At 40.4% G+C, this 24,624-nt stretch overlaps 1 protein-coding gene across 1 annotated transcript in view; it reads left to right on the forward strand.

Moving 5' to 3' along the window:
- The window catches only part of poe (E3 ubiquitin-protein ligase-like protein poe), an 849,790-nt gene that overhangs the window by 414,935 nt on the left and 410,231 nt on the right, over positions 1-24,624 (forward strand). The window contains exon 37 of the mRNA XM_090388478.1: positions 3,759-3,822. Coding sequence (XP_090244604.1) covers positions 3,759-3,822 — 64 coding nt within the window. The remainder of the gene's footprint in view (positions 1-3,758; positions 3,823-24,624) is intronic.

Below are 24,624 nucleotides of genomic sequence, written 5' to 3' on the forward strand. Positions count from 1 at the left end.
TGTAGTAATGTGTTACCAACAAGATGTCAAAAACATGTCACAAGGATGCTGGTCGATGTTAACTCAGTTGCTTCCCACAGTTGTTGCACATTGGATGGTCGTAGTTCTCTACTCTGAAGAGCTCATCTCACCCATCTCAAAGGTGCTCAATTGGTTTGAGATCTCATGTTGGGAAGGCCACTGATGTAGGCTGAATTACTCTCATATTTTGGGAAGTAGTTCTGTAGAATTCTTGCCTTTTGACACTGTGCATTATCTAATTGGAAGAACCTTTTTGCAGATGAATATGCTATGAACATGAAGGACAGTTCTTGATAACCTGTGACATTCAGATGTTGCTCCACTGGTATCAAAGGATCCAGTATGCATCACAGAAACACTCCATGCACCATTTTGTCATCACCAGCTTGCATTGTTTGATGCCTGGCAGAATAGGGCCTTGTTTATACTCCAGAACAACTACTGGATCAGAGGAGTTTACATTAATTATTTTGGCAATGAATACAATCATCAAACATATTTTGCAGTCAGTCATGCAGTCTTAAATCACAGTCCACTTGGCTATGTAGTTCTTTGGACTCATGCTGTTTTCACCACATTTTGGTCCTCCCATTGGCATAAAAACAGTAGCAACTGGGATTTGCCCAATAAGGCAAAATTTTTACAATCCCTCACTGTCCAGGCTCAGCATATCTGAGCCCTCTGTAACTGTTTCCTTGTTTTTTTTGATGATAGGAGTGGGATCTGGTTCAGTTGTTGGCTGTAATACCCATGACAAGATATAATGAATTTCACATTCTGAAATGCTTCCTTAGTTACCACTGTTGTACTGGGTTGTTATTTGATTGATTAACTAGCATTTTTGTTACCTTGCACAGGTCTTATCCACCTCTCTTGGCCTCTTGCATCAGCAGTCTGTTTCCAACCACAGAACCATCCACGTCTTGTCCACCCCCATTGGCTAGATGTTATTTGGTAATTGGATCAATCTTGATGCATGTGTGACATAGTCGTATGCAAAAAGTCTAGCAGAGTTGCAGTTTCCAAGATTACTAGTACATCTTGTACTCACTACTGTGACACATTCAAAGTCACTTAAATCTTTCCTCTTGCCCATTTTTGCACCGAGTTGCACACACAGTGTCCTATATATTGCCCATCTGCTTTATATCACATGATACGAACATATGATGCTGTTACTGAAGGAAAGCCACATTTCATGAAAAGTTAGGTGTATCTGGACAAAAAATGATATATATAGTTTTACTGGAAGAAAGGCTATTTTAGCAATGCTAGTTGATCTCCTTAACCAAAAAGATATGGGGTGTGGGGGTGATCTAGTTAGTTCATATGATCTTCAACAGAAATATGAAGCAGACAATACATTCATCAATCAAAGAATATTGTAGCTCTCTTTGGTTTGGGGCAAACATAGTTAGTCCATTAACTGCTGATCTCTGAAATTAACTTCAGTGGTTTTTTTTTATAATAACCTGACTAGAAAACTAGGTAAAAGTTTACTCTTTCTGTGCCGTGCAGGTTGCATCAGTTTAATAAGTTAAATGTATATGCTGCAGTAGAAGGGTTTGAAGCATATGCTTTCAATTAAATGTGAATTATATTAATTAAATCAAATCTAGTATCTTGAATGCAGTGATGTAAGAGTGATGTAGAGGTGAGGCAAGCAGAGGCAAGTTATGAGAAATCTTGGCAGTGGATGCAAAGAAAAACAGCAAAGGCTTCTTTACTTATATAAATGAGTATTTTGCATCTACATTCACACATGAAGACATTCACGGAGGAGAGGGCCAGATGTTTATCAAACTCTAACATGGAGTTAAATGATTTTGTAATAACTGAGAGCAAAGTGGAGGAGAAATTGTTGAAGTTAAACATAAGAAAGGCATCTGGGGTGGGTGGGATCGATCCAGTTATATTAAAGGAGGCAGCAAAGGAAGTAAGCAAACCCTTAGCTATAATTATGAGAGCTTCCTTGGAATCAGGGGGAGATCCCCATGGACTCGAAGTGTGCAAATGTATCCCCAATTCACAAAGGGGGTTAAAAGGTGACACAAGTAATTACAGACCTGTTAGTTTGACTTTGTTCCAGGGAAAATATTGGAGCCACTGGTTAAAGAAGCATTGCAGGATCATCTAGACAAGACAGCAGTAATAATTCAGACACAGCATGGGTTTGTTAAGGGGAAGTCTTGTCTGACCAATTTGATTGGATACTATGACGTGGTCACAAAGGAACTGGATGCAAAAATAATTTTGATATCATATACTTGGATTTCAGGAAAGCTTTAGATACTGTTGCGCATGGAAGACTACCTTTCAAATTGGAACAGTATTGCATTAAGGGAAAGTTGCTACAATGGATAAAAGGATGGTTGAGTGGGAGAAGACAGAGAGTTGTTATCAATGGACGCTGCTCTTAATGGACTAATGTTATTATTGGAGTCCCCCCCCCCAGGGTTCGGTGTTGGATTGGGCCCATTATTGTTTTTGGTATTTATCAGTGATATTGATGAAGGTATATCAAGCTTAATGTCAAAGTTTGCAGATGATACAAATGTTGGGAAAATTGTTAATAACAGTAATGACAGTATGCTGCTGCAGTAGGATCTGGTAAAGTTAGGCAGTGGCCTGAGACATGGCAACTGAAGTTTAACATTGACAAATGCAAAGTACTGCATACGGGTAGTAGTAACCCCAGAGAAATGTATCAATTGCATGGTGTTACACTCAGGGAAGTGGAGAATGAAAGAGACCTGATGGTAATTGTCCAATCAGATGTGAAATTTTCTGAGCAGTGCAGATAGGCTGCCAGAGTAGGTCATGGGATCTTGTCAATGATATACAAGAATTTTACGAGCAGGGATAAAGAGGTGATTATCCCCATGTATAAGGCAATGGTCAGGCCACACCTTGCATACATGTCTGGAGGCCTCATTTTAGGAAGGATGTAGATTTGCTAGAACGAGTACAGAGAAGGACAACAAGACTGGTGAGGGGAACAAAGGGGAGCTCTTGTGAAGAAATGCTAAAGTTCTGCAAATTGTAGTGTCTGTAGACTTAGGCACCTATGAGGGGATCTGATCGAGGTGTATAAGGCCTTGAATAGTTTCAGCAGGCTCAATGCTAAGGGGGCATAAACTGAAATTGAGTAACGGTAGTTGTCGAATAGATGTGCATAAATTTTCCTTTAGCCAGGGTAGTTGATTTGTGGAACAAATTTCCATTTGTAATTGTGGAAGTTGATAGCTTAAATAAATTCAGTGCAGAACTAGACAAATATTTGGAACCAATGGATGGCTGAAATGGAAATTTTTTTTTTTTTTTTTTTTTCCTTGTCTGATTCTGTATAAGCTTGGTTTCTTGCATCATATGCCTCTACTAATGCTAATGTCCTTTCATATATTTCATACCTGCATTAAAATTATATCTTTTATTTTTTCTTTTCATTGCACAGAAATTTTTCAGCTTATTTTAAAATTTAAGTTTTTTTTTTTTTTGTTATTTTCTTATATGATACTTGATTTTACATGCAGTAATTCATTGTTTGGTGAAGGCTATTAAAAATAAAATATAAATTGTTTCCACTGCCCTTAGTTTTTTTCCAGAGGATCGAGGATACTCTTGCTATCTTTATCAGAATTCATCATAATAACTAGTTTGATAATTAAAATTTTTTTATTCTCCAGATGTTTGTATTTTCAAAACTTTTAAATTGCTCCATTTTCAATTTCATATAGCAAAAAATATCTAGCTCAGAAAGATGTATTAGAAAAACTTGAAGAAAACATTACAGGTGGAAAGGTAATTTTCAAGTGTACAGTGTTCGTTGTAAATGTTTATATATTAATATTTTATATATTATTTCTTAAATAAATATTTGCATAATTAAAAAACGCCAACACCTTCCTTTTTCTGTATTTCTGCCAAACAGCTGACAGGCTAAAGTGTTTATTTATGTAAGTAATTATTAGCAAATATAACAAAACAACAGGGTGCATTGTATTATTACTGTGTAATGTTAGAAAATGTAACTAGTTTTATCTGATTAATTGGAAACAGTCTCAAGAGGGAGTTTGTGCAGTGAAGGCGTCTCCGAGCATAATGCATGGTGACAATGGTTATCATTGTCCTCTACAAGAAGTCTATGGCCCATACATTACGATTGCTGCATGGTTCACAAGTGAATTCTATGCTGACTGATGAGCAGTGCCATGGCAACATCAAAGGGAGGTGTATAGGACTTGGTGCAAAGAGAAACAGGTGACTACATGTAAGATTGTTAAAAGTGCAGATGTTCCTATAAAACTGCATACCATATTCATTATGCATGTGGTTCAGAACATCAGTTGTTGATAATCAGACCTTTCTATAATGTCTCTGATTGCTCCCAATCACAAATTTCAACGACAACTACTGTTACTGAAACCGTACTTCATACAAACTTTTGAGTAGGCATCCCCCCCTTCCTTTTATATTCCCAACTTAAGGTTTAAAATATGTTTGGGGAAACCTGCTTTTCAAACATATTTCTCAGGGCTGCATTAACACTATGGCCAAACCGGCCATGGCCAGGCGCCTCACATGAAGAGGGGCTTCATTTTCAGTGTAAATATTTTCTAATAACTTCTAATGAAAAGTGGTGAAGGCCAACTTTTTATTAGAGAAGCCACCTTCTGTCTACCTACAAATGCTCCCAATCAAGCTGCCTACTCTGATTTATTCTTGTCTTCACCTGATGGTTTTGAAGTCGGAATCATCTGTGGGATCTGCTGGAATCTTTCTAGATAGCACAGTATCTGAGAAGATTTCCCACAAGTTCAATATATACCCATCAGAGTTGTATTGTATACACAGATTCTTTGAGTTCATTACGGGCTTTATCTATGATGAGATATAATCCTCATCCATTCCTGTCCAGGATTCAACATGAGTTATATTTTCTTTATGAATCTACATTTGACACATTTTTGCCAAGCCAGACAGGCCACAAACAATCAGATTAAGCTCACAAACCAATCATGGCAATCTAGCACAAGAATTGTAGAGAGGAGATTGTTCTTCCTCTGATTTTTGCCTGATTTTGCCTTTGCATAAGACACAGTCATCTTACACATTCTTTTCTGCTGAGGGCTGATTGATCATCCTATGTGCAAGAATACATATTGTAACTGAATGTCCACAATTTAGACATGAACATCATCTATCTTTTGCCACTTTTAACCATCTGAGCCCTGTATACTCAATCATATACTTTCTGACAATGACCACGTTGGCTGTTTTTAACTATTTGAAATAATAAACTTGTTCAGTTTTATTTAAAATATATTTTTTTATTCCATATATACTTTTAACAATTACTTATATATCATTTATGCCTTTTTTGATGATTTTTATTTTTTTACCTTTTGACATAGTGACCAAATTTCCCTTTTATTTTTATTTTTTATTATGGTCCATGTTGCTGATGTGCCAATAAACTCAAACCTAATATGGATCACTGATCACCAACTCAGCAGATTGTTTCTGTAAAATAACCTGTTGAATTAGCATTCCTTTTTTGTCAATTTGCATATAAATAAATATTCATTCAAAATCTAATTTGGCTACTGGATTAACCATGAGATGGGGGGGGGAAGTTTAATAAGCAGCAATCTGTATACTTTGTGCATCCCAAAATGGCATCTTCTCCACAGACTGCACTGTCTTGAACTACTTGTGGGATGGATACAGTGTGCTTCCACCCCTTTCATTGTTGGGGTGAATCAATGAACTGAAATTTTATTGCTAATGATAATGAAACCAATGAATTTGTGACTTACCAGCATGTAATGTTACAAGTGCTCATGACTGACTTCCAATTGCAATGATATATGCTCTGTGCTCCCATCAGGCAAAGAAAGACCCATTTCCATGCAGCAGGAGTTAAGGAATCTAAGATTTGGTAGTTGTGTGTCCATACTTTATGCCACTTTACTTTCTGTAAAAAAAATGAAAGATTCATCTGGAGTGGTGCTGCCAACATGAAAACTGGATGTGAACAGTGGAAAAGGATCTTTTGGTCAGATGAGTCTCAATTTACACTATTTTGCACCATGGGAGGGTGAAAGCACAGTGTGAACCTTATGAAGCCATGCATCCAGACTGCCTTGTATTCACCACTCAAACTGCTGTAGATACTGTCATATAATAAATTTTCTCTTTATACTCAAGAATGATCACATAAAGTCAGAGAACATAAGATAGAGAGGATACAAGAACATTATACTGTATTTAGTAGTCACACAGGCTTGTCCAACAGTAACGCAAAGTGCATGTAACATTTTGTACCCTCATGAGGTTGTTAATGTTCTATTGATACGGACTGGATCTGTTTGTGCATTGGAAGGTCTTGTTACCCCCAATGAATATCTTTGTCATATTGGACCAACTTCTCCCTGTCATTCTTCATTTTTATGCAAGTCGCAATTGATTTTTGTCAAGATTTTTATATGGCAGTGAAATTATCTGCCATATAAAAATTGTACTTGAATGGTTTGAGGAACATTCCCAAGATTTCTCCCTGGCCACCTAATTCTTCAGATCTGAATGCAATTGAGATTGTCTGGTATATGTTGGAAAGGGCAGTTTTGCTTTGCAGTTCTCTACTGACAATAATACAGCAGCTGACAAGTATCCTGATGGAAGAACGTTCAAATCTGGAGTTAGCCTCCCTCAGACATATAGTGGACTCCATGTAATGATGTGTATGGACAATGATTTGGGAAAAAAGTGACCCTACTAGATATTACATAAAGGTTTCTAATTTTGTCTGTGAGTACACTACACAGAGTACACTGTGTAGTGTACTCACAGACAAAATTTCTTAATAGTGTATGCATACGTATGTTGAAATTTATGATACTAAGCAACAGACTGAAAATGAAATATAGATATGTGATGTATTAAAGAAGAGAATAAGAAAAATATACATTAAAAAATTTTTAATCTATATATTCTATCATGGACCAATTAGCAGAGATCAGTTTCAGTACAAGCCATATTTATTGTGGAGTCTTAAACCTCACGAGGTATTAATATGTTTGAGTAATTTCTTAATAGAGTAAAACCTGGTTAATTCAATGTTCAAGGGACCAGAATACATCCATTTTGATTTAAATGGAGTTGTATCATATAATATCATATCAGAACATGTCAGCATTAATTAAATGAAATTTTTAGTCAGAGCATCAACAAAAAACAAAACTTCCACATCACCTTCCACATACCCTCTAATAGTTTGTCTAATCCTTCCTAAATTTGTTCTCCCTTATGGATGTTGTCAATTAAGAGTAAGGATTGGCAATTAGTTTACTCGGTCCATTCAGAGTGTTACACACTCTGTTCAGTTATCCATGCAGCTGCCTAGTTTCCCCAACAATATGCAGAAATAGCATTCACGGTAAGAGTACCCTTTTGTGCCCTTGACTAATTTTTTTGCTCTTCTCTCTCTCTCTCTGCACCATTCCAGCAGATCCCCTATCCTTTTTAAAATGGGGCTTCCAGACCTGTTTGTAGTACTCAAAATGCAGCCTAACCATTGCATTAATACAATAGGATAATCACCGCCTTGTCTTTCTTTGCAAAATTCCTGCATATCTTTGACAGAACACCCATGAACTGTTCTAACAACCTGGCTGCACTGCTCAAAGAATTTCATGTCTGTATTTCCTTTTTCATTCTCCACTACCATAAGTATGCTGCCTCGTTGGTATGTTATTTTGGGATTACTATTTCCCATACGCAGTACCTTGTATTTATCATTCTAGTTGCCATTCTCAGCCTATCTGCTTAATTTTTGTCTTGTTACAGTAATATGCCTTGATTCCTGTCATTTACCATCCTGCCAACCTTTTGCAAAAGGTAATCCACAAAATTAGATATTTAATGCCTGATAAAACTAAATCAGTATTGTTAATAAATATTGAAAAGGGTAAGGGACCAGCAGTGAACCCTGAGGGACTCCACTAATAACAGTCAAGAAGAGCAATGTCCTTTAATAACCATTCTGTCTTCTTTCACTCAAAAGTCCCTTTATTTATAGCAGTAACTTGCTCCTAATGCCACACTGCTCCAATTTGTATAGCAGTCTTTTATTAACAGTGTATGCAGAATTTGCATAATTTTCATTTAAATTACCTATAATTTTTCCCATTTGGTTGGGGTAGACATTCACGAGTAGAGGATTAACACATTGATTTAGTAAATACAAGAAAGATAACAATTGTGCTGTGGAGAAATTCAGTAAATTTCTCTACACCTGAAAACAAGACTGCTAAGTTTTGTTTTTGCTGCCATTACTAATCAAACAGTTCAATATGTACAAGCTGTGCATTCTGTGTTAACAAAACTAGATGGCATTGATCGTAATATATTGAGTTGGGAGTTAATGAAAGATATAACTGCTGTCAAGGGTAATGGGAAGTGATTTTGCTTTCATAATGACAACTACAGTGGCTGTGGACAATTTATAAATCCAATTCAGCGGGATTGACTGCAAATTCTAAATGGGAATTATTTGGGGAATATCCGCAATAAGGCCTCTAAGGTTGGGATTATTCATACCACAAATTTAAACAGATACACCAACCATTTAAAACTGATTTAATAATAAAATAAAATGATACAAAAGACTGCAAAATAATATTTACAAAAAATTAGTTTAAGAACTAAAATAAAATAAGTAAATACGTTAAAATGCATTAAAATATAAATTTAAAAGCGATAAAAATACTATTGAAGATTTTGGAGGTGTCTGCCTCCTTCCTCAGCAATAATGAAACTTAAGTGACACATCCTTAAATACCAGGTTCACGGCACACGTGGATGACCAGGCGCATACTCGGTATTCCTTTCACGTGTACCAAAACCAGAAGTGGCCTGGGGGCGTCGAAAACTAAAACGTTTATCTCTGACAAAAACCACCTCCTCAAAAAGGGGGTGAAGTCGTACTCCCCTATCTCTATTCATGCTATTGTTGCCAGAGGATCTAATCCACAGGCTTTACAGCCACTTGCGGTCCCAGAATCTATGCGCCTGGTCAAGGATGACGGCGTTGTTTTTCCCAATAGTGCTCGGCAATGGCGGATTTATTGAGCTCTGCGGTCCGCATCGCTCTTGAACGTTCCCCCAGACGGTCCTTAAGATGCCGTCCTGTCTCTCCCACGTAACATTCCCCACAATCCGGGCATGTGATCTCATATACAACCCCTTTACTAGAATCCCTAGTAATGGGGCCTGTGACACTACTGTGTGCAACCTCCGGCCCGGGAGCTGCACACAGCATGTCTGAAAGTCGCGAAGCATCCTCGCAATGCGATCTCAAAGGACCAGTATTGGTCCATGCATGCAACAGGGTGTCGGCTGCCCAGATTTTATGGGTTACCCAAGACAAGGAGAATGTTCCATTATGGCCCATAGTTTCCTTCATTGGTAGCCCTACGTATGCTCTATCTAAATATCTGGTACAGCTGATTTCTCCGGTTGTGGGTTGGTCCACGTTGGTCATTGGAAATAGTGTGGAATTTGTGAACTTTATAAGGAGTCAAGATATAGGGGAGGACGAGATGATGATGTCATTGGACGTGGTATCATTATTCACGTGTATCCCCAAAACACATGGGGTAGAATGTGTGAAGTTGGCTTTACAGAAGGATGATACCTTAAGTGCTAGATCCCACCTAAACATAGATGATATATGTTGTGCAATTATGTCTTTCTAGTACAACCTTAGTTTTCCAAGGAGTGATGTATAAACAGGTTCACGGCACAGCCATGGGTTCTCCAATCAGCGGCGTTGTCACAAATCTGGCTATGGAGGAATTAGAGAATAGGGTTTTTGTGAGATTGGAGTTCCTTATGCGTAAGTGGAAACAATATGTCAATTGACACGTTCACTATTGTAAAGAAGGAGAGAGAGGAAGATGTGGTCTCGTTTCTCAATGATTTTTCCCCCTTTATAAAATTTATCTCGGAGGTAGAAACAGATGGCACCCTCCCATTTCTGGATATAATGGTATATAGGGAAGGCCCTAGACTTAGAACCAAGGTTAATAGGAAACCAATGTGTAGGGGCCAGTATACACATTATAGGTCGGCACAGACTACCCAACATAAAAATAGTGTGGTCAGAGCACTTTTTGGATAGGGTGAGGACACATTGCAGCACCTCCGAGGAGAGGGAGAGGGAAATTAGGCAAATTACGACAGATCTTATGAGGTGCGGTTACCCCCCAGAGGTTCATTAATAAATACAATCGAGAGGAAGAGCCCAATCAGTAGTTCCGCCTGTACTGCTTACCACAGTGTATGTTCCCTACTATCCGGGCCTGTCAGATCGCATTGCGAGGATGCTTCGTGACCTTCAGACATGCTGTGTGCAGCTCCCGGGCTGGATGTTGCACACAGTAGTGCCACATGTCAAAGACCCCATTACTAGGGATTCTAGTAGTGGGGTCGTATATGAGATCACATGCCCGGATTGTGGGGAATGTTACGTGGGGGAGACAGGATGGCGTCTTAAGGACCATCTGGGGGAACATTCAAGAGCGATGTGGACCGCAGAGCTCAATAAATCCGCCATTGCCGAGCACTATTGGGAAAAACAACGCCGTCATCCTTGACCGGGCGCATAGATTCTGGGACCGCAAGTGGCTGGAAAGTCTGTGGATTGGATCCTCTGGCAACAATAGCATGAATTAGAGATAGGGGAGTACGACTTCACCCCTTTTTGAGGCGGTGGTTTTTGCCAGAGATAAACATTTTAGTTTTCCATGCCCCCAGGCCACTTCTGGTTTTGGTACACGTGAAAGGAATACAGAGTATGTGTCCGGTCATCCACGTGTGCCTTGAACCTGGTATTTAAGGATGTCTCGCTTAAGTTTCATTATTGCTGAGGAAGGAGGCAGACACCTCTGAAAGCTTCAATAGTGTTTTTATCGCTTTTAAATTTTACTTTTATTTTATTTTTGTCTTAAACTAGTTTTTTGTAAATAATCAATTTTTGTAAATATTATTTTACAGTCTTTTGTATCATTTTATTTTATTATTAAATCAGTTTTAAACGGTTGGTGTATCTGTTTAAATTTGTGGTATTTAGGGAAGTTATCATAGAAACTACTAAGCTTGTTATTATTTCTTTAATGCTGGATTTATCCTCTTGGATTATTTGTCAAATTTCTTTGCCACGAGAATGCAGCCATATCAGCCACAGAAAAGTGCAGTTGACTTTTTGGGTGAAAATCAGCTCAAGCTGGAATGTCCAGCTCATATAAATTAATTTTTTCCAACAGCCCTAAGGAATACTCTGCACAGAGGAACAAATAAGGGATACTCCACATACAGGAAAAAATATTTTGTTCCTCCACAAAGTGGAATTAGAAAACTAAAAGTTAGGTTTCCTCTTTTATGATTGGTAAAAATTTGGCACTGTTAATTGTATTACTCTGCTGTTGCTGATTAACATAGTGAGCTACAAAAATTTACTCTGAAACCTGAACATAAAATGTGAGGAAAAACCAACTCTGATGACAGGAATGAAACACACCTGGTTTTCATGTATAAAATAGCTCCGATCAAAATTAAAGTTACTGCTTGGAAATCTAACAACTGCCCAGGGGATACTCCGCTTTTTGGAGTATCTGCTTGGGAAGCTGTTTTTGTAGTCCACATTGCTAACATGGACTACAAACAAATTCCACGAAACATACCCTGACTTGTATAAGAACCAGCTTCAATTGCAAAAGTTTACATAATAAGCCCCAGCAATATGCTACTGGGAATCATTTAGGAAATCACAGCCATAGCAGTTGTGGCGAGTGAATCAGCTCTTGATGGCAGATAAAATTCAGATCCATTTGGTAATTTACATATTTATTGAATGTAGTTAATTCCTTCAGTAAATAAAAAGAAATGTAATTTTTCGAATTTGCCGACCAGCCTATGAAATTACATGAAAACATGACTGGTGTGCGTGCGTTAAACTTATATTTCTTAATGTTAATTTTGGTTCTACATGGGAGCATCAGGTTTGTGGTGACCCCAACCAGCCCACTAGTTATATATAAACTAGCCCTGGAATGGATAGCCTAATGTACCATAGATACATATAAATATATTAATATATAACACATGGAAATTAATGTAAAATTTAAAGAAATTGGAGTAATTTTGAGAAATTAGAGAAATTCAAAGAAAATTAACATTCTCCCTCTTGGCCATATATCTGCCTCAGAGGCTTTGAGCAGACAAATAGCCAAACTAGACGAATGTTTCATACATGATCGTTTCTGTAATCTCTATACCAGTTTTGCTAGGATAACGTTAGGTCATAACTTGGTGTAAAAATTTTTGGAATAAGGTAAGTAAATTATATATACTTAAATATTTTTAATTAAACAGGGTGGTTTACATAAAAGACCAAGTATTCAAAGTATTTTATTATTTTCTACGGGCTCCAGGGTTTCCCCTATCCGCCGCTGAAGAGTAACTGTACATTATTTACAATTTATGGTTTAGCAAAACATCTTCTGATCCAGCATCTTCACAGGAATGATTACAAACAATAATTCTCTTGCCTGAGACCAATGTAGTATAGCCGCACATTTGACCATACTGTATATCCATAACACTTGCAACTCAGTTATTACAATTTGTTGAAGGCACCAATTTGTATATTAACCTTCACAACTTATACAACTATACAGATAGTTAGGACCTACCAGTTCGGTTACAATGAGGTCCAATATATATATCTTACAATTTATACAATTTAAGATTTACAATTCATACAATTTAAGATTTACAATTTATGTACCTTATTACAGGCCAAAGTCCCAGGACACCGTCCATCCAACAGTGATCCTGGCACATCGACTTATATATTCTAAATGGTTATATTGCCTTCCGGCAATAAATACAAATAAATTTACTCATCAGAGGTCCTGTAACAATACGATTAATACCAAGGAGGCATCTATATACAGTGGTAGTACACTTATTTACATAATTATTCTCAGTCGGCAAGTCCTTTCCTTCTGCGGAAAGCCTTGTCTGCAAAGTTAGCCAGTGCCTGATAAGTTTCTTTACATTCTAAAAACTTGGTGAAGTTATTTACATCATAAACTTCGGTCGGTGTCTGAAGTTCAAATCGAATATCTACATAATATCGACATTCTAAGATTACATGTTGGACTGTCTCCTCTGAGCCACATTTACAAAGCGGAGACGCAGCCAAACCCAGAGTAAATAACTTTGAGTTTAGGCTGCCATGCCTGGATAGAAGGAAAGTTAGGTGAAGACCCGGGTTAAACCAGGGCCAATGTTTTTTGTCAAAATCAGCAACTTGAGGTATAAAAAGGGTAGTAATTCTTCCAGTGTTGGCATTAGTCCATTCGTTTTGCCATTCCTGGAGGAACTGGTTTCTTAATCTAGTGTTGTCTTCTTTCACTGGCACGTCCAGGTTAACAGAAAACTTGTTGAACTGTGCTGAATACTGAAAGAAATTGTACAGCACTTTGTATTTAATTGGTAGTTTACCGTTGATTACCTGTAGTGCCGACATTGAAATTGTGCGACAAGCTCTTGAAGTTGCAATCAGGGAGAAGTGCTGGGCTTGAGTCAAGATTTTTTCCACCGTGACTCTGCGTGTACTGGGGCCCCAAGCGCCCGCAGCATAACAGACAATAGGAATAAATATACATTTGTAGTACATCTACAAATGGGTTTCATTTGAGGGTTTCAGATCCCAAGAACCTTTGGTAATTCTGATTATTTTGCCTGTCAAAGTCTTGATTTTGGTTAGTACATATTTAGCATGGGTAATGAATTGAAATTTGTTATCTAACATAATTCCTAGGTATTTGTACGAGTTAACTAATTTTATTGATTGTTCTTTAATCTTAATACTTGGAGGTCTATTTGGGTCTAATTTTCCTTTGAGAAGAATTTGTTTTGTTTTGGGAACAGAAATAGTTAATTTATGTGTACTACACCACTCATCTAGGTCTGATAGGACTTCATTAGCACGGATTTCAAGTTGTAGTCTGGAGTTTCCAGAAACAAGGATAATTAAATCGTCTGCGTAAGCGATCTTAGTAGTGCAATTATGTTCGGTAGCCAACCATCCATCAAGGACCATATTCCAGCATACTGGTCCGAGAACTGATCCCTGAGGGCAGCCGCGAGTCACGGGTCTTGCAACAGAGCAGGATCCACTGGAGACCACAAGTGAGCAATTCTGGAAATAATCCGTGATGAGACAATAAATAGGCACGGAGACCCCGGTCTCTCGGAACCTCTCCAGGACACTTTGCCACCAAACAGTGTCAAAGGCCCCTTTGAAGTCCACAAGGAGGCCGAGGACATACTTTTCATTGGAGGCTGAAACGTTATTAATAACTAGGTTAATGGCATCCACTGTAGACATCCCAGCAGTGAAGCCAAACATATCTGTAGTTTAGGTTTCTTTCTTTATAGTGCTTTTGGAATCTCGCTACAATCAGTTTCTCTAGTATTTTTCCGAAAACCGGAAGTGGAGCGATTGGGCGGTATGAATTTGCCTGATTTGCTGTTTTGTTGGGATTCTTAATGAGTAATTTAAGATTTGCTTTTTTCCAAGGAGAGGGGAAGGATCCATATTGTAGGCAGGCATTAAAGAGGTTCATCATCAGTTGGGGACAGGTGCTCCAGATTCTTTTAACTATGGTAACTTCTAATTGGTCCAGTCCAGGGCATTTGCCATCACACAAAGTCACAACAGCAAGACTTACCTCGTGTCTGTCAAAATCAACTTCGTGGCTTTGGCCTACGTAGGAAAGATGTTCTAAACGAATGCCTGTTTGTACCGGACTTTCTGGTACAGTTTCATCCTGCATAATCAATTCATCCAAAATTGTTTCCATAGTCTCGGCCCATGTCAGAGTTTCGGCGTTATCAGGTCTAAGTACAGAGCAGAATATTTCCCCCGGATGAATTTTGTCTAGAGTCAGCTTGTAGATCAAGCCCCAGGGCTCCTGGTCCATAGTTTGTTTAACTAAGCGTTCCCAAGCGGATCGTTTTTCTTTGTAAATATTGTTGAAATATGTCCTCGCATTTTTGTATATTTCATTCAATCTGTTTATCTCATCTTCAGGTCTACCATCTCTCCTAGCTCTCTGAACATCTTGTCTTGTGCTCTTTGTATGATTCCTTAGAGTAGAAAGGTTCTGGGACCACCAAGGAACCGAATTTTGTCTTCTCTATTTCTTCTTAATCGTCTCGTCGCATATTTTGGTGATGATTGCCATCAATTCTTTTAGATGTTGGTCCAAAGTAAGATCTGTCAAATTTGTCAGTTTTTCCTTAAGTAGTTTATCAAAAGGATTCCAATTGATTTGTCGGGTTTTGTATCTGGGGAAGTCATGAGTGCCTCTCAAAGCTGCTGCGTTTTCATTAGATATTATGTCAAAGGTTATTACACTGTGGTCGCTTACCGACCAAGAGGAGTGAACAGTCCAGTTTTCTATGCATCTCCCGAATGTTGCATTCAACAGAATGACATCTATGTAAGACTCACCAGAAGGGGATGAGTAAGTGGGCAGATGCCCAGCTGAGTTCCAGACAATCAATCCGTTAGTTATTATGAATTCCTCCAGTAATTCACCTTTATTATTCATTATGGGGCTGTTCCACATGGTGGAAGAAACATTTGCGTCGGTCGTAATAACTATCTTTTTTTGCCTGATAACCTAATTAAAGCTGTCTCAAGGAAGTTTAGATAAGGCTCAATTTGTTGAGAATGCTGTGAGCACTGCATGTAGATTGAGATGAAGAATATTTGTCCAAAACTACCTTCCAAGCATGCACATGCCGCATGCTCGGAGCAGAGGCCATTTACTCTTGTGATCGTGAACTGCTTGTCCGCTATAACAAGAGCTGCCCACACCCTTGCCGCAGCATTTGCACCCTGTCCTGTAACAGATACATTAGATTAAACTACCCTACAGCCGTTTGGTAATCCTTTAACTTTGCCTTTGTAGGAGTATAATTACTGAAGTCCTAGAATGTCAATTTTGTGATCCATAATTAGTTTGGAGATATCACTCATTGCAGATTCAGAACGCTGGCTGTTTAACAGTAATATTTTTAATCTCTCACCATGCTGTACATTTTTTGTCATACTGAATGTAATTTGTGCAAGATTTGGTAACCTCCTGAGCTCGCAAGAACTCAGGACACTTCGAGTCACGATATGAGTGATCCGATTTCCTCTTTATTTTGCAAGGCGCCTCCGTAGCCAGGTGGGAAGGAGCAGCCGTGCGTAGCACACGCTTCTTGATTAGACCGGGGTTCGAGCCCATCACCACTAAATACGGAGGATGCGGAAAGGTCAGGGAACGACCACCGCATATCCCGGAGCAATATGGCCTTAGTTGCTAATGCTCCTAAAAACCAAATAACAAACAACAAACTTTATTTTGCAGTTTGGGCATGTAACGGGTGATTCAGGAGTGGGACACAAAGATTGTGACTGGTGACCTTGCACTCCACAATGCCCACATGTGTAGTCCTGCTGTCTGCAATATCTAGCCGAATGCCCATAAGCCAAACATTTAAAACAACGTGAAGCGATAATAAAATCCTTCACATTGTGAACCGACCAGCCCGTGTAGACGCGAGCGTCATCTTTTAATATGATTTGCCTGATATAGGCAGGAACTTCAATTATCCAGTGTTTTTTGTTTTTAGCGTTAATCTTAAACCTCACCTTAACCCCCTTTTTGAAATCTTCCTCACTAACATTGTGCTCGCACAAGTTTTTGACATACAGATCCTCCAAGAATTCTTGGTCTGACATATCTTTTTGTATGTCATGGAGTATCACAGTCAGGTTTAGTTTTCGGGGCAAGTCTACAATTAATTTGTGTTCCCCAAATTTCGGGCAGTTCTTTAATTTAGTAATGTCTTCGTCAGTGGCAGTTTCCGTTGCAACGCCTTTTTCTCTAACTTTTGTGATAGATTTTATTTTAATCTGTTTAAGTTCGAATTTAAAATTTGTTGCAATCACCTGTTTAACTTTTTTGCTCGTTTTTAATTCACACTTTTCACTAGCTTTAATCAATATTACATGCTTTGACTGAGTTCCCGAGGGAATCAGTTCAGCAGCAGTCTTTATGCCTGCGCTCGCTGCAGCCACCTTAGCATAAGTGGCCACAGTGGTGGACGTAGGCAAAACTCTTAAATCTAAATTTGTTTTTAACCTCTCATTATCAATGGTGAGATCAATCACCAATTGTTCCATACTGTTCCAGATTTTACCAGCTTCCACCACCATCGGGGGGGGGGGGGTAACGGTGGATCCTGACTTAAAAATATCTAGAAAATTATTTTTCAGAACACTTAAGTAATCTAAATTAAGCGTACAGTTCGAATGCCCCGGGTTATTTACCGACTGAGAATCAGCTGCACCTTCAGGTGATTCCAGTTGGGGTAATTCCTTCCCTAGCATATCTATAAATTCGTCTAAAGGGTCTTTCAACCCAGTATTTGGAAAGTCTGGAGCTAATGTTAGATCTCCAGGCATATCCGATAAAGAATAATCATCAGACATCATTACACTGGTTAACAGTTTTCCTGTTACAAAACTAAACCACACCTGACTTTAACTTAGTCCAGTAAGCCGTGGGAGTTTTCATTCACACCAGGAGCAGTCCACAAGGAGAATTAGGATTAAGCGATTTCTGGCTCCGCTGTACATCAGTCACTGTCTTTGTCCTTGCAATCAGTCCAGCAAGGTAAGATCAGTTCGAGTAGAGCTACTTGACCCGCATGCCGAATGGCATGTTAATCCAGACGTGGTTCGTTTTACAGTAGGAATGTACTACAATTGTCTTTCCCATACTGTTTCAAATTCCTTATTTATGTGAAGGCAGTGAAGAAGCCTCAAGCAAAGATTAACCTGCAGGGGTCACTTCCATGCCTTCTTGCGAGGCTCGCGACCTTGACGTACCTTGAGCAGTCTGACTATGCGAATATAGTCATTTATTAACAGAATTTTCGAAAGCAATTATTAAAGATTTTACCTGTTGTATCTGTCCTAGAGGATGAAGATTAACACTGTATGAAGTGTACATTGCACCCTCACGATAGGCAAACTTTCAACACCGTTGGCGATTTAAATCCGACCAGAAAACTATGTTGAACACAGAGCACAGTAAAATGCAACCGCACTGACCGTCGCCTTACATAAAAGACATAGTGTTATTGGTATGCGGTTCCCGTGGTTTCCCACAAATCCGCATTAAATACTCTGTTAACATGCAAAGCCAGTCAGTGTGGATTATGTGTGAGTAGTGTGTTGTTTGACTGGCCTCTTCGTTACTGGGAGGCGCGATCACCAGGAAGGAGCTTCCCAGCATCCGTCCACTGGCACGAGGAGACGGACCAGGGAGTAAAAGACATCTGGCGGGTCATCCACACTCCTGCAGGAGCGAGAGTGGGGAAGGCCAAGGAAAGAGCAGAGGAGAGACAGGTAAGATAGCGGGGGATGACAGAACGTAGGCATCCTCCCAGGCAAAAAGGAGCAGGAAGAGTGCTAGGTGCTAGTTGTGGGAGTCCTGGAGAAGGACTGTGGGTAGGAAGAAGAGAACAAGTAAAGTTCAAATTAAAGAGTCGAGGTTCGTCACAATGGAGAATCACGGAGCGCCGTCGGCTGGGCTTGCCTCAATTTTCAATTTCATGACTGGAAGTTTCTGGTGCTGGGTATCAGTTGCTGTGTGGAGGAGGTTATCCAGGAGTAGTGTTCAGGAGTTGCAGGTGATGCCAGCGACGACGAAAGACCTCATTGGCATAAGTGGTTAGTGCACGGAAAGCATAGTTAGATTCCAGTAACTTGGTTTCTGGCCGAAGTGATGTAGTGTGGAGGTCTAGGAGTAGTTGGAATCTTAGGTATAAGTATGCGTTGCAATAGTGCATCACGTGATCCCAGTCTTCAGGTTCTCCGCAGGTACAGAGGGCATCCTCGACTAGGCGGAACTCTAGAAGGCGTTTCTTGAAGGACCCGTGGCCAGTTAATAGGAAGGAAGCATAGACATTTGGGAAGAACCAAGCGGAACGTTTGTTGATGTAGGTTACCTCGGGGAGGAAAGGTTTAGTAGTTCCACCAGTTGTGGAGGTATTCCAGCGGGTTTGCTATAGGTTTATCAATTCTAGCCACACACGTTTATGTTCCTGTTTGATGTCGGTATCGGTACTAGTTTGAATAGTGAGGAATTCAGCTTCCTTATTCTTCTTGATGGCATGAGAGAGTCCGATAAAAGCGACGTGGAAGTCCAAGGGGAGGCAGCCTGTTAGTATCTGTATGGCGGCAGTTGATGTGGTTCTACATGCACGGGTCATTTGTAGTAGCATAAGTCGTTGAATTTGCTGAATTTTACGTTGAGCATGCACTAAAGTCATTCGGTGGTACCATACTGCAGATCCATGTGTGACAATTGGTATAAATACTGCTGAGTATAGAAGGCATTGAGTTGGTCCTTTAAGTTTGTTTGTTATTTGGTTTTTAGGAGCATTAGCAACTAAGGCTATATTGCTCCGGGATATGCGGTGGTCATTCCCTGACCTTTCCGCATCCTCTGTATTTGGTGGTGACGGGCTCGAACCCCGGTCTAATCAAGAAGCGTGTGCTACGCACTGCTGCTCCTTCCCACCTGGCTACGGAGGCACCTGGTCCTTTAAGACCCTAGTCTTTGTGAGTATAGCGTGCTAACATAGTGATGTACTTTTTTATCTTTTCTTTGATAGCTTGGATATGGGGAATGAAAGTCCTCCTGTCGTCCAAAATTACTCCTAGGTACTTCACCGATCGGTAGTTTTTCAGTGGGTGGCTATTAAAACGTATGGTAGGTCTGGAGAAATCCAGTTTGCCTTTTAATAGGAGGGTTTTGCTCTTCTCATTGGAGACTGAGAGTTTATTTTCAGTGGACCATACGGACAGATCAGAGAGAACAACCGTAGCCTGGGTTTCTATGGTGGTGCGGGTGGGGCCCTCGATGATGATAACCATGTCATCGGCGTAAGAAAGCTGAGTAGTGTGTGGGTAGTCCCTCGGGAGCCAGTCGTCGAGTATCATATTCTAGACAGCTGGCCCCAGGATCGAGCCCTGGGGACAACCTCGGGTTAGATGTCGGGTGATGCAGTGATATTTTGTTTTGATGCTGACCTTGCCGTTAGAGAAGTAGCTTTTGAGGCAGTGGTAGAAATTCCAGGTAAAATTAGAGATTCTAGCCCTCTGAAGAATGCCCGGCCACGACACTGTGTCAAAAGCTCCTTTGAAGTCAATGAAGATTGCCAGTACATAAGTTGCATCCGACTGTTCTGCAACTTTGAGGGTTTTAGATAGAGCATCAATTGTGGAGCACCCTTGTTTGAATCCAAATTGAAGCAAGGATGCCAAACCACTGGCTTCATATCGGGGTTGGAAGCGGGCAAGCAGCAGTCTCTCAAAAATCTTGCCGAGAATGGGAAGCAGCGCAATAGGGCGGTATGCCTTGGAGGTACCTGTGGGATCCTTAGGTAAGAGCCTCAGGTTAGCATGCTTCCAACGTGATGGAAAGTTACCCTCATTCAGATAGATGTTGAAGAGCTGAAGAAGTATCATTGGAGCTATGGCCCAGAGACATTGCACAGTCTCGCCTTCAATAAAATCCAGACCAGGAGCTTTACCTTTTTTGATTTTTTTTAATTGCTGTATCGACTTCCCCCTCTGTGAATAGTTCCTCCATAATGTTTGGCTGGAAGCTTGAATTTTGTACTGCTATCTTCCTGTGGATGTCAGTATCAGAGTTGGAGTTGTCCTAATATCTTAGTTCATCCAGAATCCGGTTGATTGTATCTTCCCAGTGTGTAGTCTCAGATGAATCATCAGAGCAGACAGAGTGTATGACATCCGTGGATCCCAGCTTATTCCTCACGAGTTTGTGGACTAAACCCCATGGATTCCGGTTCCCCTCAGTCTCGACAAGGGAACACCAGGAGCTCTGATCGGCATGGTAAATTTTGTTAGTATATTCACGGCAGACTGCTTTGAATCAGTCTCTATACTGTTCTACAATGTGAGCAGGTTTAGTCCTTCTCTTGCGTTGGTACTCTTTGCGAGCACGCTTCAGAGAATTGCGCAGGTTAGTGAGTTCCTGCGACCACCATGGTACAGATCTTGGGTTCCTGAAACATTTTTTCATGGAAGCCTCTGAACCTTTGAGAAGCAGACTCTGCACAAAGTCTGTTTTCTGCACACTGTTCATTGATTGGTAGAAGTTGCTAGCTGGGTCATGAAGAACATCTTGAATTACATTGTCGAACTGGTCCCAGTTCGCTGTTTTAGTAGAGAATCTTACAATATCCTGGATAGACATTGGCGATGGAGGGCAGAATCGGTGACACTGTAAGTGATGAGGTGATGGTCGCTAGTAGTGGCCGTGTCATGCACCTGCCAATGAAGGGGTCTATTGCGAAGAGAAGAAGTAGTCAATGTGATGCCCAGGTTAGACTCTCCAGTTCCCGAAGAGTAGGGGTTGGTTGTCCTGGTCTGTTGATTATTTCAAGGCCGTGTGAGGCAATGAATTCATCTAACATGTCTCCTCTTGCATCGGTAGAGGTGTTGAACCATTGGTCGACTGGGCATTCGAATCTGCTGCTATAATGACATCAGTTTTCTCCAGGAGGTGAAGAGCTTGTTCCAGTCGAGCTATGTGAGGGAGGATATCTTTACCAAATTGGAAATATGCTGTTAGGACCGCAATACGGCCGAAGCTGCCTTCTATTGTAGCCCCTGCTAGGTAGGGGGTGCAGAGTGATTCTATCTGTGTTACTACTAGGTCTGGATTGCGGACGATGATAGCAGCGAGGCACAATTGGTTTGTCGTCTGGATTTTCCTAAAAGCCAGAGGGTAACCAGAGACCCTTCCACGGACGCAGTATGGTTCCTGAAGGAGAAGAATATCTAGATTCAACTCGTCCATTAGAGGATGAAGCTGTGTTGCCAGTGAGATGGATTTTTGGCCATTGATCTGAGCTATACGAAGTCTGGGAGGGGGGGGGGTTGAGCATCCTATTTTCCATAGTTAGTCTTATTGCGTACTATATCTGCTGCTCTTCTATATACAAGGCACACTCCATCCCACACAGAGTGATAGTAGGGTTTGTTAATTGCTTTGCAATTTGAGCATTTAGGAGGCGAGGCTTTGTTGGGACAGTCCTTGTAGAGATGCCCTGCCTCAGCACAATGCCCACATATTGGTTGTTTTTTAAGACACTAAGCAGAGGTGTGCCCATAACCAAGACATTTGTAGCATTTCAGGACTGGTAAAAAATCTCTGAATCTGTGGGATGACCAGCCCAGAAAAATTCTATCCTGGCTGTGAAGGAATCTCCTTATCCTGGGGGACACTTCTATAACCCAATTAAGTCGACCACGAGTCCGTGAATTGATGGAAAATTGAATTTTCATCTCATTAATGGCTTCTTCTTTGCTCATGGATTCAAAGAGATTTCTGTTATACTTCCTCCAGTAGGTTATCTTTTTTGGATTGAGCCATCTACATCAAACACAATTAAACTTGGCCCCCTGAATTTACGGGTTTCAAAGGTAAGAATTAGATCTTCAGCTGTGCCGCAAGACTTGATCTGTTCTAGATCTGACTTAGTGGCTGCTTCCAATATTATCCCTTTGTCGCGAATTTTGCGAATGCTTTTGATTTGGAGATTATCTAATTTTGGTTTTATCTTATTTAGGACGGTGTCCTTCACTCCATCGCTATCTCGGATGTCGCTCCCTTCTCTAGCTTTTATAATCAGCATATGCTTGTTCTGTGTGGTGGGGATCTGAGGTAGTTTGAGCGTGGCAGCATAAGACAACTGGTGCCGAGTATCTTCATCAGAAGCCTGGTTGGAGGGTAGCCCGGTATTCAGAGCTGCTGTAGTTGGATTTTTAGTTACTTTAGACAGGGTTTTATTAGTCTGTTGGAGTTGGGTATTGGTGGCCTTCAGCCGTTCATTTTCTATAATGACCTCATATAACTTCTTCTCTAAAGAGCCCCAGCAGCGCGAAATTTGTAATGATATGGCCCTGGTGACATTTCTGTTTTTGCTACGGAGGCAGTGTTCCATTTTGTGCCTCAGTTTGTGCATAATTTTAAGGTTGGGAAAATCTTTGCTGAATAAATTCGGCGTTTCATCCCATTCCTCTTCATCCTCCCATTGTTTAAGGGGGGAGTGAACCAGATGCTTCGGGTCTTTTGAAAACCTTTTTCTTGAGGGGAGGAAGTCTCTTTGTGTATGCTGTGGGAGCACAATCGCTCTTCCCCCCATTACAATCGGCATCGTCACCGCTGTTAGAGTTGTCCGTGGCAGGTATGCCGTGTTCATTTGCCGCGGAAGCCTGTTGTTTCGTGGTCCGAACTTTGTTTCTAGTCATCGCGATCGAGGCGGGAACCCCCCTCCGAGTTTTCTTCCCCCGAGGACTGGTGCGGTTGCCTGCAGGAGTGCAGTGAAGCTCTATGATGTGCATTTCCTTTTCCAGCCATCATGCAGAGCTGTAAGCAGCAGATGCAAAATCAAGCATTAATTGGGGAAGGGTAGTCAGTTTACTATTCTGCAGTAGAGTTGGAGGAAGAACAATAGCGTTTAAGTCTATTGGGTTAACTACAGGTGGTTGCGTGCGAGAAACTACTGCCGAAGGCAATATAGCGACCAAAAAGCTATCTTCACAGCAGTGACCTTCACCCAGTCAGACAATGGCAGTAGTTTGTTTCAGCTTTAACAAAATTGTTCAAACGCAAATTAAAATTAAAGGTTACTTATCTGCTATAAGTCCAGTGCCTCCATGACCCGTATGATTGGAAAGCATTTGGCGTCCACTATAAGATGATATCTATCATATTAGGCAATAACCTAGATTTTTTACTAAATTTAAGTTACTTTAGAGAGCACAATTTACCATCAACTTATACTACCGGCCACCTGGCGGTTGCTTTACATAAAAGACAGCAAACTGTGGTAGGAGATTCAAAGCCCTACTGGTATTAGCATTAGTAGAGGCATATGATGCAAGGCAGCAATTATGCAACATCAGCCAAAAAAAAAAAAAAACTCCCATTCAACTTCCACAACAAAAGATAGAAGTCCGTTCCACTAATCAACTATCTGCTGTCTAAAGGCAAATTTCCGCACATCTATTCTATAACTGTCTTTCCTTAATTTGAATCCGTGCCCCCACAGGTTCTTAATCTGAGCAAGAGGAAGAATCCCATCAGCATTCAGCTTGCTCAATCCATTCAGGGCCTTATACACCTCAATCAGATCACCTCACAGGTGCATACTCTCCAGGCACTGCAATTTGCAAAACTTAAGCCTTTCTTGGTAAGAGCAACAACTCTTTGTTCCCCTCACCAATCTTGTTGCCCTTCTTTGTACACACCTGTACCTTTGTACAGACCTGTACATAGTACTCTAGGTGTGGCCTGACCATTGCCTTGTATAACAGGATAATCACCTTCCTGTCCCTGCTAGGAAAATTCCTATATATCATTGACA

This window comes from Mastigoproctus giganteus, chromosome 14 (genome assembly GCF_048544385.1).
Source record: "Mastigoproctus giganteus isolate SK-2022 chromosome 14, ASM4854438v1, whole genome shotgun sequence".
Taxonomy (NCBI): Eukaryota; Metazoa; Arthropoda; class Arachnida; order Uropygi; family Thelyphonidae; genus Mastigoproctus; species Mastigoproctus giganteus.